General features: G+C 31.0%; 1 protein-coding gene across 1 annotated transcript; it reads left to right on the top strand.

Annotated features, from left to right (window-relative positions):
• Nucleotides 555–1,940, top strand: LOC109130080. Its single transcript, XM_019239297.1, has one exon. The coding sequence runs from the start codon at nucleotides 724–726 to the stop codon at nucleotides 1,813–1,815; it is 1,092 nt and encodes a 363-aa protein (XP_019094842.1). The 5' UTR covers nucleotides 555–723; the 3' UTR covers nucleotides 1,816–1,940.

Raw genomic sequence — 17,068 nt, 5'->3', positions numbered from 1 at the left:
GGGGAATTGACGAGGTACATAAGAACGTTGAATTTTCATAGTATTTTCAATTACTTGGCATACAACTTGGAAAGAAACTAGTATTTCCCCCTCGATTGTTCCTATTATTTCTAGTATTTATTTATTTTCAATTATATATAAAAAAAAGCTTTCAAAGATTTGAGTTGTTTAGGGGTAAAGGTTGGAAGTGAATGAAAATTAAACCAAAACAAGGAAACAAAAGTATCCATAAAGTCATAAAGATACCATAACAAATTTGGAGATAGCTAACTTGGTGGCCAAGTTACTCATTGTGTATTAAGATTACCAATTGAGGGGAAGACGTTGTGAACAAGATATAGAGGACTCCACATCAAGTAGTTGGTATCATTGAGTTTGGTGACATTGCTAGTGTTCACCATAAAGAGAAGTTGAGTTGTTGTCATGATGACTTCACCGGTGGAAGGAGAGACGTTGCCAGAGGTAGACATTGCGGTGGCGTAAAAAAAAAAAAAAAATGTTTTTTAGGGTTATTTCGATCGTTGCTCTGATACCATATAGAGCTGAATGTTTCTTATTTTATTAAAATGAATGTGTTACACATATTTATACAACAGAGGAGGAGACTAGGGTTTAAGATATTTACACATAGATCCCTAAACTTATATTTACATATTTGTATATCCTATACAAGATTACCAATTCTTCTGTATTAATCTCTTGTTTTTCTGCTAAGAACGATAAATGTCTCTGCTTCTCAACCAGCCATCGCAGCTCTGCCTTCGTAAACCGGTGTTGGTAAGAGCCTCTCCCCATGTTTCTAATGGCTCCTCATCTTCCTTGCTGCAAATTTCTCCTTGCGTCATGCTCGTCGCTAAACTTGGAGCGTGTCACGGAAAACGAAAATATCTCTATCATACCAGTGAAAAAAGTAGTTATGATCATTTGGCAAAAAAGGCGCCTCTTGAGTTGGTGTATTGGCCTACTATCCCATGGCAGAAATTGTACCCTAAAGAAGAAAGTGAAAACCAAGGCGATGTTACTGATGCAATGGTAACTATAGGTTTATCTCATGGCTGGGTAGCTTCTTTGAAGAACGGAACTGTGCGTCTCCAAGACGATATAAACCCGGCTGCATCGGATTCAGATCCAAAACGTATCTCGTTGCCTCCTCTTGTAACTCTGCGTCATTGCCAAACCCAAATCGTCACCAACGTGGCAATGTCCACACCTTCTCCAGACGAAGAGGATTGTGTTGTGGCTGCTAAGTTCTTGGGACCTCAGCTCAGCTTTTGCAGACCGGGTCAAAGGAACTCCGAATGGATCAACGTCAGAATCGAAAACCCCTGTTTCTTCTCCTCCCGAGTCATGTTTTCAAAGAAACATGACATGTTTCGCATACCCGGATCTGGAGGCCACCTCATTGCATCATGGGATCTCGACAAACACAAGCACACACCCAAGATTCAGAAGTTGCGATATCAAGGCTTTCCCGAGCTGACCAAGACCAAACGGGAGCTTTTGAATTCATGCACCACGAGCGAACACTTGGTGGAGTCACAATCCACGGGTGAAACATTCTTGCTTAAGTGGTACCAGAAGACCTTCGAGGTCATTGACGGTATTTTCAGAATGAAAACAGAATATTTATTGGTGTTCAAGCTTGATGAAGAAGGAAATGCGGTTTACACTAATGACATCGGAGATCTCTGCATTATCCTCTCAAAGTCTGAACCTTTCTGTGTCCCTGCTAGCTCATTTCCCGGATTGCTCCCCAACAAAGTCCTTCTCTTTCATTTCGTCGAGGTCGGACTTCGGAGTAGTCGATCTGGCTGAATGCCACTGCGAGTGCAAGGGTGGTTCTGGTTCATCTAGATTCGGATTCTATGATGTCTTCTATTTTTATATATTTAAACTTTCAACCATTTACTCTGGATCGGTATTATTTCCCTAGCTTGCAAAGAAGGACTGATTTGCTTTTAAGACTTGGTCTAGAATGGATTTCGGGAATACAGGTACTTTGCTTTGCTTCTTTGAGTTAATTAGTGATCCAACTGTTTCCCAAGTGGCATTTTTGGTGTCTCTCTTTATATCCATGTGATCTTGGAGAAACTTTCCAGTTGGTGGATCATCAGTTAGCAGANAAAAAAAAAAAAAAAAAAAAAAAAAAAAAAAAAAAAAAAAAAAAAAAAAAAAAAAAAAAAAAAAAAAAAAAAAAGCCATTTGAGGAAGAGTCTTAGAGTTGCTCTTAGAGTCCTAAAACAACAAATCTATGGTGTGTAGTAGGTTATATCATCCAAAGTTATCATAAGTAAAAAGCGATGCATTCATGTTTAACTTTTGGTGATTGCTATTTGCTAACGTTATATCCACTATGAATTCAAGGATTACATCGTTTGTTACAACAAGAAGATCACTCACACCATCCCTCTCAAGGTTTAAACCCAAACCTTAGATTACACAAGAGAAACAACTTAGGAAGGAGAAGACTTGAGAAATAATTAAGCATAGAATCAGAGATAAATAATACCTTCTGCGTCCTTAAGTGTCTTTGATACACTATTAGCCAAAACTGCTTTTATTCTTTGGTTTCCTTAGCCACGTCAGCTAGTGGAGCCATCAGGAGACTGTTTTTGTTTTCCATATCGTCGGTATGTCGGCACACTGAATAGTACTAATCCGTCGACTACTTACTTTATAGGCACGTAATAAGACTATTTATTTATCAAACTGTGAATCAAATTATGTGGTGCGTAGGTAAACCAACAAGGTTTAAGGTCGTCGATATCATACTTCTCATGATATATCTCAGACATTGAAAAGGGTAGCTAGAGAGAGAGATATGGAATTGCTTTATCTCCTCTGTTCGATCCTCTACTCCTCACTCACTTCCTTCTTACTCTCTCTTCTCCTGCACTTTTCTTCTGGTTGATGCCTCATAAGGTTGCGATATGGATCTATTGGCATGTAAGTGAACATATACTCAAATCTTGAAGCACATATATTCAAAACGTTGATGAATACTTGATAGCTTGAGTTTCACATGCGTCATTTTTTTTTTTTTTTTAGGCACTTAAACTGTGGTGGAAGAATGTACCTTTTATCCAACACCCGAGATACTCGAACCCATCATACAGAGTGGAATCAGAGAAACGTGATCAAGAACTTCGTTGCCGTGGGTTAGATGGGTCAAATGCGGACAATTGTAGTAGTAGTTTTGGAGGATGTCGCTTTGCATGGCGAATATCTAACAAAAATTACTTAATTCCATATTATTATCAACAAAAGTTACTTATATAAATATAAATATATGTGTGTGTGTGTGTAAATGCTTAGTTAAGGTTATTATGTATATTCTACAAACAAATATTAAATATATATATATATATATATATATATATATATATATATATATATATATTTGTTTATTTCTTTTCTATATATGATTTGCGCGGGTTATCTATACTAGTATTTTTGCAGCAGGTTTTGCTCAAAAATACTTTTTTGAAAGTTTTTACATTTAATGTATTGACTTTAATATTAGTTACCAAAACTTCAAAATTAATTATAGGTAAGATTTAAAAAAATAAAGAAATCTTTCTATTTCATTCAAACATAAATATATGATTCCCTTTCATTTTTTATTTGAATTTATATTTAAATTATTTTGAATTATTCTATAATACATTTAGTTAATAAAAATTGTGTTTTTTTCTTGCATATGATGTAATACAAAATTTTAAAAACAGACATATATTACTCAATAGATGAATAAAAAAATACGGTATAATATCCCACATCGTCTAAAAAAATTGGACAATGCTTCAGAGTTATACTATAAAAGAGATCAAAATGATTCCGAATACAAATGAGTAGAAAACTTGAATTATCAGGCATTCAAACTTAAAACAACTTTTATTTGGTTTATTTCAGTTCTTTATTTTAAAGATATTTAAAAAGTTAAATATGAAAAATATTTAAAACTTTAAAAAGTTAAATATGCTAAATATTATACCGTAGATACACAATAAATATTCAAAATTAAAATGATATAGTGTGAGTTAAAATATCTCGGGACGGGGTTAAATAGCGGGACGGGTTTTATCGATATTTATATAAATTAAAAATATATCATTAATTCGGTGTTACAAGGGTAAAACATCATTTCATCTATATTATTATTTTCACAGCATTTTTAAAAAGAAGGCTTGGAGTTCAAAGGTATTTACAACCAATGTCATTATCATTAAAATACTTTTTAAGAAAAATAAAACAAAAAATAAAATATGCAAAATAAGGTATGTTAATTAATATTCTCCTATCAATTCAATATAATTTTCCTAAATTATCTCCACCTCTGAACTAAATTTTCTGCAAAACTAAACAAAATTTTTACTTTTCCAATATAGAAAACTTTGTATTCATTTCAATCAATCATATTCAATTACTTCAAATTTTTTAATTTTTAAAGAAATTCCTCCAGATTTTCCGTCTTTAATATATAGAAAATCTAAAGAGTTCCTCTCCTAAATATAAAATATTTAATCTATAAAAATTTGTGGAAAAGTAACATTACCAAATAAAATCCCTAAAAAATACATATATTATTTTTATAAATGTTTTAAATATATTATTTAATAAACTTTAATAAATTAAATTATTATGGGACGGGTTATGATCGATATTCATATAAATTTAAAATGTCAATAATCCATCGCTACGACCATCAATATATTATACTAAAAAGTAATAAATTTCTAAAGATTTAGTTTATATAGAAAATATAGGCCTGTGGTGTACCGTTAAAAGATGGTCATTACAATTAAGTCTATCGGTAATACTGATTTTAGCAAAGTATGTCTGCGGTTGGCGGGTTGTCCCAAAAACTATAAATATAAGATTAAAATAAATATATTATATATAAATAATACTTTTACATAGTTCTGTATATATAATACGTGAAATATGTGATAATGTGAGGAAATTTAATTTAAACCAATTAAGATAAATCCAAAATATCAATATTATAAGTTATTTAAAGATAACTTTTTTTTTCTTTGCCACTAAATTTTTTAAGAATAATAAATATAAAATTTAGGTTGAGGACATGCTTGGGCATAACTTTAACGACCACGGTCTTAGCGGGTTGACCCGCTGCGGTCCATGAAAAAAGAAATGTGGACCGACCTGTTTGACACCTCTATATACATGATTATTATAAACAAACTGGTCCAACTTAATAATATAAACGGATATTAATAAGTTCTGTAGTGAATTCTGGCTCATCCTCCGAATATTTTTATCTTGGATTGGTGAAATTAATTTATAACAAAAATAAATTATTGTGTTGTATATAAACCGCAGATTAAATCATAGAATTAACAATCAAAATACAATTATACAATCTTAAACTTCAAATAAAACGTAAAAAATTAACTAACAATTACAATTTAAAATTTAATGATTTTAGTAGAAAAAAATAAAAATCTTGCGGTATACCGCGGATTAAAATCTAGTTAATTTGTTAACATTGTCGGTATCTAAAAATAGACATATCTAATTAATTTGATTAAATAAATATTATGTAAAAAATAATTTATATTGCAGTATTATATGGTTTATTTAATAATTATTATATAATTATAACATATTTAACCAACAAATAAAACTTTTTTTTTTGTCATCATTGAATCGACAAGGCCCAATTCATAGCCAATCCCTACAATGCGGGGTAACGCGACTTAGTGGAGTCGAACTCCGGTGAGATCGGTCACAGAGGTGGTGTTGTAACCACTTGACGAAAGACACTTCCCCAACAAATATATATAGTTATAAATGGTAACAAGCCTTTGCACGATAATAATTAACTACTTAGCTTAACATTTTACCTGTGGCACAACCTTAAGAAACTAAAATGTTTTTATTGATTTTAATAGATATAGCACACAACTTAGCTAATTATTTACAAGAATTAAGAAAATGAGTATGGGGCACTTGCCCCACCCCTCATAAGCCTAGATTTACCCCTTACCGCAGCAAACCATTCATTGTCAGTTAAAGTTTTGGTATGCATACCATTATAAACCGAAAACTTGAAATGGAACCCAAAGCTCTGAGTAAAAGAGCTATAAAGGCATTAAGTGTTTATTGTTTAATTTTCCCTTCTTGAAATTTTAATATGCCAACTTTATGTTTTTACGTGTTTCTTGGTTCCTACAAACTTGGAAGCACTAATCATTTTATGGGAGTATACCACTAGAGAGCAATCAGTTGTCCTGCATTATACTCCCTCTGTTTCATAATAAGTGTCATCCTGACATTTTGCACATAAATTAAGAAAACATATTAATATATCTCTTATACCCTTAAAATTGAAACTGACTCTTGATATTCTTCAATGAATATGAGGTTAAAGTTGGAAATTTATACTTAATTTTACATTGAAAATCTAAAATGACACTTATTTTGAAACAAAAAAAATCAGGCTAGAATGACACTCTTTGTGAAACGGAGGGAGTATAACATACTAGTAGTCACTCCGTGCTATGCACGGATTTAGTTTACGTTATTTTTGGATATTTTTTGTGATCATCAATATCTTTTTTTTTTCTGACCTCAAAACACCATATCTTATTAATTTGGTTCAAATAGGATAGCCTCGTGAGCTAACCATTCTGGAACCTGCGGATTTACATAGGAAAAGAAAGATCCTCGTGCTCAAGCCGCTTTTGCAAGACGAGCGACACAGACATTGTTCAATCTAGGTATACATCCAATAGAAAACATAGAAAAACCCCTTTGATAAGACTGAAAAGAATCTAATTCCAAAGTAAACGCTGGCCAGTCTTTTGACTCATCTATGACAATTAAAATCTATTGACAATCTATCTCAAAATGAACCATATTATATCCCAGAGAGAGAGCACTTTCCATGGCCCAGCATAGAGAGAGAGCATTTTCATTGAAAACCTAAAACGACAACTAAATTAAAACAGAGGGAGTATTTCATTGTTATAGGAGTCACATAAACTTTGTGAGAGTTATGGATATGCAATCATTACATATTAATATATTTTCTTATATATGTAATATTTCTAAATACTATTATTAATTATTCATTGCATTACTATAAAATATAAATATTATGAAAGTTACAAAAATGAGAGTTAATTAGTAAATATACAAGACTGATGAGACATAATAGAAAATTTAATAAAAAATATGTCAGGTTTATAAAAATATATTATTGTGAATTAATAACTAAAATAGTCTATTGTTTTCAATATATATTCAAAATTTATATATTATAAATATAGATCTATGGACGGGCATCTTAGCTAATCAAATCATGAATTTAAATATATATTCACTTTTCTCTTTAAACAGAAATATATACAATTATATCTTTATCAAAAAAATATATTCAATTCTCATTTAGTTATTTAGATATTATATATTAAAATATACTTAAGTTTAATTTAAATGGATTGAAAATAAAATAAAATAATGTAATATCAAGATCATGTGAATTATTTATATTAAAGTGTGGAAATAAAACAGCCAATTATTACTCGACATTTTCCTATACAACCCAAATATATATATATATATATTATAATCTTATATTCGTAAAACTGTTTAATCATCAAATTATTTGTTAAGCGAAAATTTTATTATGTAAATTCAATTGAATAAATTTGTTACACTAAAAATTAAAAGAAACATCAAATGATAATCTTTTGCAGTTTTCCAAAAGAAAACTTTACTTTATTATTAGATGATATAATATAGTAAGATTTCTTTCAATTCCTACTCTAAGAATCTGACGCTCAACATCATTATAATTTAAAATTAATTTTAAATCAAATACACATGACATTATTTATTTTCTGTTATAAATATTTTAAAGTGATTGAATAAATCATCAAAAGATGAACAATAGAAAAAATAATTTACATTTTTGGAAAAAATATTGAAGACATAGTAAGACAATATTTCTTCTCAAGTTAGGAACTTTCCGAAAACGGATGATCCTAAAAACGATACTATTGTTACCGGTGTTTTCTTGTTCGTTGGAGATTGATTCGAGGATAGAATAGAAAGTAAATGTTTTAGTTTTCACAATACAGTAAAACCTCTATAAATTAATAAACACTATAAATTAATAAATTTTGCTGGTCCCAAGTCGGGCCAGTGTATAAATTAACAATATTTGATAAGATAATAAGATAATATTTTTTTTGAAATCTCCATGTAAAATATGGTCCCAATAATATCATTAATAATCATGTAAATTTATATATATATATATATATATATATAATAGTGTATGTTTCTCCTAAAACTCATTTCTATAGAACAATTGTAATGTTGTATTTTCAAACTATAATGATATCTCTAAAATATTTTATAACATGTCATACAAATAATTAAAGTTAAAAGTTTTAATTTTTAGATATGCACCATTTCCAGTTTGATAATTTGAAAGATTATAAAAATAGGAGAATTGATATTATTATTCATAAATTTGAATTTATGTATGTCATGTGTATAAGTCAATTTGTCTATAGTATTTGTAATTTATTGTCAATAATGCTTTCTAAATATTACAAGTTCAATTCCTAAACCATAAAATTTATAACATCCGAAAGTTTAATCTTATTTTGATATAGTTGTTCCAATTCATAATTTTCAAAAATTTAAACAATTAAGAATATATCTATAATTGTGAAGTGACCTTAGTGCAGTGGCAGAAGGTAACTCCAATTGTAGAATGCACTATCACACCAGGGATCGAGTCTCGCTCCCTACATTCGTAGAGAATTGGCTAATAGGCCGGCCAGTTGTGGCCCAATGGTTGACAAAAAAAATAATATCTATAAATTAATAATTATTAATTTACACTATAAAATAATAATTATTAATTTATAGATAAATTAATATCATTATTAATTTATAGAGGTTTTACTGTAGTCTGAAAGATGATGTGTTTGTATGGTAATATGTTAATTTTAGAAAACTAACTTTATAGAATGTTTGAGCCTTTAAGATGGAGAAGAGATTGAAATCAAATATTAATGATCATAAATTCGCAAGTGTGTCAAAATAATAAGTTAAAAATGGGAAGTAATATAAACAAAAATGAAAATTGAGGAAATAGTGGGTATATGGCAATGCATAAAATGATGGTATTATTTCAAAACAAAACATAACTGATTATGTTCATAATTTATTTTGAAATTCCTAATATGAAAACTTCTAAATTTTATGTAATTCAAAAATACCATAAAGTTTGAAATAGTAAGTGTGAATCGAACAAAATAATTATAGAATTAGATCAAAACCATCTCATAATCTTATGTAATATTCCAGAAATCAAGCTCAAAATTTTAATTTCACATAAACAATTTAAAAAAAAATTAAACTAATTTACTTAAATAATACCTATCCACCATCTTACTTAAATTTGATTCCATTTGTGCCCGAGAAAATTATATAAGATTCAAACACAGAAATTAAACCCAAGAATTCAAACCTATAAATTTAATTAAATGTTGGTATATAATTCCAAGATGAAACCAATCAGAGACTGATGTAAGGTGGCTTTAGATTTTTTGGGGTTGCATATGTTTCTGATTAAAGAAGGAAGGAAATGTAGAATTGTAGATGGTTTTTTTTTTTGGTTTTATGGGTCTGTAGTTAATTAGGTCTAAACAATAGTTAATTAGATCTAAACAAAAAAAAATTACAGGTGTAAATATAGTAAGCCAAATGTCATCTCTTTAGCAAAAGTTGAGAAAAATCTTCTTATATTATATAAGATACGAGTGTTCTCTATATATATTTAACAAAACACAGAATAAAGACACTAGTATATAAGAGTCTAATTAAGTCACAAATCACAATCTTTATTATGCGTTTGGCTCGTATTCTGACTTATCGAATAAGTCGTGGTACTGATCTCGTAGGCACTTCTCCTTCTAGTTTTTAATCATCGTCGATATGACTCTCTAATAGGTCCTGATTCTTCTTCTTTTTTTATTTTATTTTTTTCCCATAATTGGTCTTCCCACGCAACTACAATTGGAATTCATTATTATTATTACCACCAGTGCCACTCGTGGTGGTATGTCATTAGTTTGATACGTACAACTATCATTAGCACAAACTACAAGTTCCAAATACATAAAAATCCAATCAGTGGCTCGCACACCAAATATTATGGCATTTTTCCAGCGTAACCACCGCACAGAAAATATTCTTCTTTTCACCAACAACAGATCTATACCAGTGAACTGCGAGTTTTCCACCATAGTTAACTAATCCAACCATATTCTGAGCAAAATTATTACTAGTACCCTGAGTACAACAATATTTCATCAATGCTTCTAAACCGTTCACACCTGTCCACTTTATAGACTCTACATCATACTATATGTATCCAATGTATGAGTAACGATATATCACATCATCTATCACGCACCAATGTTTTGACCACCGATAAGTAAAGCTCCTCCTTTCTGCAACAGTCCATCTACCTTCATTGACATCGATCATAGATCCAACCTTTATTACGACAATACTTTACGAATATATATCCTTCCACGACATCGATACTCCAGTCATATGCTAATCTTACGTCAATGTCATGAATCATCGGTAGGTTTCTCCAAGATAATGATGGATTTGAATGGAGTCAAAGCGTGCCAAATTGCAAACTTCACGTCAATTTGTGATTTTAGTGTGATACTACTAGATTTAGTATATGTCGACAAGTTGTTGCTTTGCACAACACCAACCGCATGTTTAGTATATGTCGACCTCGATAAGATTAAGAAAAATGGAACGTTGAATATAAAAGATGAAAATGATATGGTGAACAAATGATGGAGAATGAACTACTCATGTGCTGCAAGAAAGGGAACATAACCACAACCAAGAACACAAGCTATAAATGAAGCTTGTTTGCTGTTTTTTCTTTCTCATTCAAGAATCATCTTTCTTGACAAACACTGATCAGTTCATGTTTATCTATATGTTTTGTTGTTTATATCGTATGACATTTTATGAACTCTTAATAGATGGATCATGAATACAAGCTAGAAATGTAGCTTAATTCCCTGATTCTTATTCGAGAATTATTTTTACTGACAAGACCAAAATAAATTGTTTCATGATTATCTATGTGTTTAGTGACAATTCATGAGTCCTTAATCACGTGAAGTCTAGAGACCAATCAACTTTAGATTCCTTATCAAGAACACAAGCTATATATGTAACTCGTTTTACAGTATTTATTTATATTTATTTTGTTTGTATTCGAAAAATCATCTTTATTGACAATGACGGACAAAGACAGATCGGTTCTGATCATGTATATTTTTAACTGGTTACGGTTTAAGCTTTTAATCGCGTCAAGGACAATAAGTTAATATGTCTAGTTAGCTTGTATAGGCTATATTTTATTTTTATGGTTGAACTGCAAATAAGTTACCAATTGATTAAGATATAAGAGTTAGTGGTACAAGTCTCCATTTACATATGTCACGAAATCCATGAAATTGATTGTTGGCTTGTCATCATCTTATGATAAAATAACAGATACTCACTCCATTTTAAGTTATAAGAAAATTTAACTAAAATATCAAAAATAACTTCTAATTTTTCACTCTTTTTAATTTTATATTGATAACAATATCTAATACTTTTATTTAAAAAAATTTAGCCGAGGATAAAACACTAAAAAGCCAAAAAAAAAAATATATACTTAAAGCCAAAAAAGTCAGATAAATTATCTTTCTGCATAAAACTTTAATCTTTTTAATTATATAAAACGGAGTGATTGAAAAGATGTTGATGAGTTATATTATATTAATCTCTACTAACTAACATAAAGTGTTTCCTCATATAGATGTGTTTCTCACACTATTATTATTCTAAGGATATTATACGTTCATGTGTTATTATTTTTTGTAAACTAACTATTAAATCATGTAGGTCACTAGGCGTCATAAAATTTTCTCCATATCTAAAAGTTCAACTCTTCTTTAATATTGTAAAAAATGTGAGGACTCAACAATATGTATGATTTAGCTTCGATGACTCAACTTACAAAATCTAGAAATATTACAACGTAACGGTTGAGTTGAAGGCGGTAGGGAATTTTCTTATCTTCATATATGAATTAGAGACCGTCGAAAGATCTTTAATTACAAAATGTAGATTTTGGTTTTTTTAAAAAATTGAGAACTTGTTGATAGATATAAACAAATTTTGCATTATTTATTGAATCGTGCTTTTGTTTTTTTTTCAACGTGCTTTTGTTTTCCATATTGTCGGTATGTCAGCACACTGAATAGTACTAATCCGTCGACTACTTACTTTATAGGCACGTAATAAAAATATTTTATTTATCAAACGGTGAATCAATCGAGTGGTGCGTAGGTAAACCAACAAGGTTTAAGGTCGTCGATATCATACTTCTAAATAAAATACTCACGTAGTATCTTGCGCAGAAGCTGGTGAGGAAATTTCAGATAAGGTCTTGGTTTATGCAGCTGAGGATCTAGCTCCCAGTGTCAGTGTGAAAGCTGTTGTACAGAGACTTTGTTTATGTGGCGAATGTAATTTTACATGTCCAGCTGAGTCAGTCTCTATTTTTTATTCTTTTTCTCGATCGACACTGCCGGTTCCTTATAGTGTCGGACTTGTATTGTTTCAGATGGGACAGCTGAGTGAAATTTTTGATATATATACATGCATGTTTTCTTTTTTGCTCATATAGAAAATTTTCTACAATCTTAATCGAGCACCTTGATAAATTACTATAAATTTAAATAACAACGGAGTAATCCACAAGACTATTAATCAAACATCGCTTCGTGTAATGACATTTTTCTTTAATTAACTTTAATTTTAATCAAATAGCAAATGACGAAATAAGAATACTCAGATTCCTCTCTTTTCGAAAGGCTCATAACAATGTGAATCTTCCAATATTATTGCTTTTTCTGATAACTTTTTTTTTTTTTTTTGGGGAAACCATCAGCGTGAAGAGACATCAGCATGACATTAATTGAATACGAACATGGAAGACTAGAGTTAAGAGCAAGAAATGTGCTATTAGTGACAATGGATAGATGATAGAAAATGCATAGGTGAAAAATTATCACTGTTGCTTAAGTGAAAATGGAAACGACTCAAATCATTAACGGAAACCATAAAGATAGAAAAAAAGAGCACAAAATTTATGGAAAGTTTGCAGAATATGTTTTCTGTGGAAGACAAGAATGTTCTAGGGAGGAACTATGGGGTTTAATCAAAACATCTACCATTATAATCACAACTTTAAAAAAGCATCAATAGGATGATTACCTGAAGCAAAGACATGCAACTCTCTATCTTGGCCTTTTGTTTAATCTAGAACTGGCCAAGGATCCTACATATCATTAAACCCACTAGTCGAATATCTTCCTTGTCTCTAATTAACAAACTTTGAATCTCTTTTTTTTTTTTTGAATGTAATGTTAAATTAATTCAAGAAAAAATATCGTCTTGTTACATTAGATGCAAAAAGTCAGAAAAACGATTGAAATTAAACAGCATAATGTTACTGAGGAGCTCCTGAAGCAAACCAAACCGGGAGGCCTGTGTCATATCTTCGGTCACCCTCTCGCTGTATTCCGAACTTGTTTGTTGAGCCAGGCTATCAAAGCTTATTCCAAACTTTGAATCTCATTTATATACAATTAATATATTTGAACAATCTAAAAATTCAGAAGCGTTGAAACGTATGTGTATTTAGCTTGAAGAACATATAGTACTCATTACTCAATGAACTAGCTTGCAGAATAACACTGGGTTCGCCTAACTACCCGGAAACCGAATAATACATTAACACAACATTGAGATTTTTGTTGATTTAAACGACGGTGAAGCACATCAAATGAATCGACCAAATAATAATACAGTTTGATTACTAGTATCAATAGTCACGAAACCCGTACGTCACAAATCAAATGACATTCAGATTTTTTTTTATATATCATTGACCTAGACCACACTAAAAAAATTATTTAGTGATTATCATTGGGTATTTGATAGAATGATTCTATGTTAAATCAAATGTATGGTTTTTTAATATAATGTAATATTAATTTTATTTATGAATCAATTTGCAATTTATATTTTATGCAATATAGGTTTCAAATAATTGAAATATAGCACATGATAATATACATTACAACAACATTAACAAAATGATACAAAACAATATTTTACATCACTAATAAAATGATACAAAACAATATCTCATAACACTAATAAAATGATATAAAACGATATTTTATAACACTAAAGAAAGACCATGAAAAATTACATCATAACACGAATCAAATGTTGAATACTTGAACTAGTTGGTTATTTTATTTATTTATTAATCAACCTTTAATTGGAAGTTTGTTGGAGGGGTTGATCAGTTTTGTATATATCTTGATGGAATATTACATGAAAATTCTTATGTTGAATACTTGAACTAGTTGGTTATTTTATTTATTTATTAATCAACCTTCTTGATGGTTGACTTAAACTTTCCCATGGATCCAAGAACTAGTTGGGATTAAAATTAGTTTACTCCATTTTAAATTTTATAGTTCCGTTCCATGCAACAATGTACTATAGTACTATGCGGACTTGAGTCAATTTGGTCCTTTTCTTGGTAAGTCAACTCGTCACTCAAGTAGACTATTTTAGACAATTAGATACACATAGGAAACTAATTTTTTACGATTACATTCTATTAAGAAAATGAAGAAATATTCATGGTTTGTCTACAGACCAATAGTCACGAAACCCGTACGTCACAAATCAAATGACATTCAGATTTTTTTTTTTTTATCATTGACCTAGACACACTAAAAATTCATCTTCGATACTATAACCATAAAAAAGTAACTGGATAACTATATTTGTGGGTCTTTTCAAAGTAAAGAGGCTTACTTCGCAACAACTAATGGTTTCTGTCCAAAAGTTAATTTCCTGCCATGATCTCGTACCTGGAAGCAGCGCGAACAAGAACAATCAGGTAAAGCTACTACAAAGCAGTTTTCCCATTCAAGGACAAGGTCAGAAACACACCTTATTCTCCATTGAACAGAGAGCAAATTTCCAGCCAACAGTATGGTTAATTGCATAACGGAGCATCAATCCATTCACTCTTTCCAGAATTAGGAACCCCTTTTACAACAGTCAACTCCCCTGGCACGGCCTGATCAAGAGCAAATTGAATATATCACGTTGGTTGACGAGCCTACAACTATATCCCTGTTTCATAGGTTGGTTTATAATTTTGTTTCATACACTCCACAATTCCTCATATACAGGGAAATAGAAAACAAAATTAGACTGAACTGCAACTGGACACTGGACGCAAAACAGAATCGAACACTCATCCAATAACGAAAATAAGAAAAAATAACATTTCAGTAATTATATTATACATATTGTACACAACACTCTTAAACTAGAATCCATGACATGACAAAGACAAGTAATAGAACAAATATGATGAGATTATACAGACATGCCTCCTAGTTATCACATCATAGAATTTCTTCAGCTTCTTCTCTTGTCCTCCAATTTTGAAGACTAAGCCCTTCTTCGTCCAACTGACTACCAATGTCACTTCTGTTCCACTAGAGAGAAAGAACAAGAACCATTTCTCCTTCTGATCCACCCACAACATTGAAATCAGTCACAAAGTTATCAACCCCGAGGGTCTTATCTATACCATAATAGACATGATCATTCCATTGTCTGTATGTTTGGTAATGACTCCTCCTTTCCTTCTTTCCGGGTATCTTTGGCAGAATTGACTGTACTATTGAATCACAAATCTTAGTCAGCTCCTCCTCATCCTTCTCATTCTGCTTCTGCTTCTCAGTCATCTCATCCTTGTCCTTCTTCTCCTTCTCCTCCACACCATCATCCTTCTCAGCAACTGCAGAAATAGCCTTCCCATCCAGCTCCGCATTTGAGTCAGCATCACCAAGCTCCTCCTTCAAACCATCCTTGTCACTCTTCTCCTTCTCCTCCACACCATCATCCTTCTCGGCAACCATAGAAATAGCCTTGTCCTAAGACAATGCAAAGATAAAAATTGTATCTTTTACATGTTAGGAAGTTGTTTTCGATTTTTTGTTTTCAAAGACTTGATGATTTTTCTTTCATCATTTGAATGGAAGAGGTTGGACCATCTGAAAATCGGTTTAATTGCAATTATCCCTTCTATGTATATGCAAAAGAACCACAACTAACAAGATCTTTAAATTCATATAACTTGGTTTTATTTTTCACAAATAAACGTTAATGTGATATAGTTTGACTAACCCAATAGATGACAAGTTTGGGTTGAGTGAAGGAAGCATTATTTGGTTAATAACTTACTTCCAACTTTTACAATAATGGAAGTGAACAAAATGTGAACTAAAAAAAAATGAACCAAAATTTCTATTTAGTTATAGGGTGAATTACTCAAATGTTACTCATTTTAGGTAATATTACCAGAATCTACAAAAAACATTTTTATTACTAGAATGTTTCGGGTATTTTCAAAATACCCAGCGTGCCCCTGTTTTATGTTACCGGAAAAAACGTTATTACAAAAATGCCATTGCCACGTCAGAAATCGCTGACGTGTACCATAACTCAGCCGTAACGCGATACAGAGTATGTTGCGGCTGAATTATAGGTATGTTGCGGCTGAGTTACTCAAAAAAACATTTGAGTAAGAGCGGATGGCTGACTTATGAAAATCTGGCTGAGTTACGCTTATAAGTCAGCCAAGAGTTATGGCTGACTTATTAAATTTGGCTGAGTTATGCGCATAACTCAGCTGTAGTAATGGCTGAGTTTTCACCTGATGGTTGAGTTGTCAAGATTTTGGCTGAGTTATCGCTACGACACGGTTGAGTTGTCAAAATTTTGACTGAGTTATCACAACGACACGGCTGAGTTGCCATTTTCCGACTGGCTGAGTTATGAAAAATGGCTGACTTATGAGATGTAGTTACGGCTGAGTTATGGTAAAAAA

The sequence above is a fragment of the Camelina sativa genome, chromosome 17 (assembly GCF_000633955.1).
Source record: "Camelina sativa cultivar DH55 chromosome 17, Cs, whole genome shotgun sequence".
NCBI lineage: Eukaryota > Viridiplantae > Streptophyta > Magnoliopsida > Brassicales > Brassicaceae > Camelina > Camelina sativa.
The sequence above is the reverse complement of the archived record's forward strand: the minus strand, read 5'-3'. Positions and strand labels throughout refer to the sequence as shown.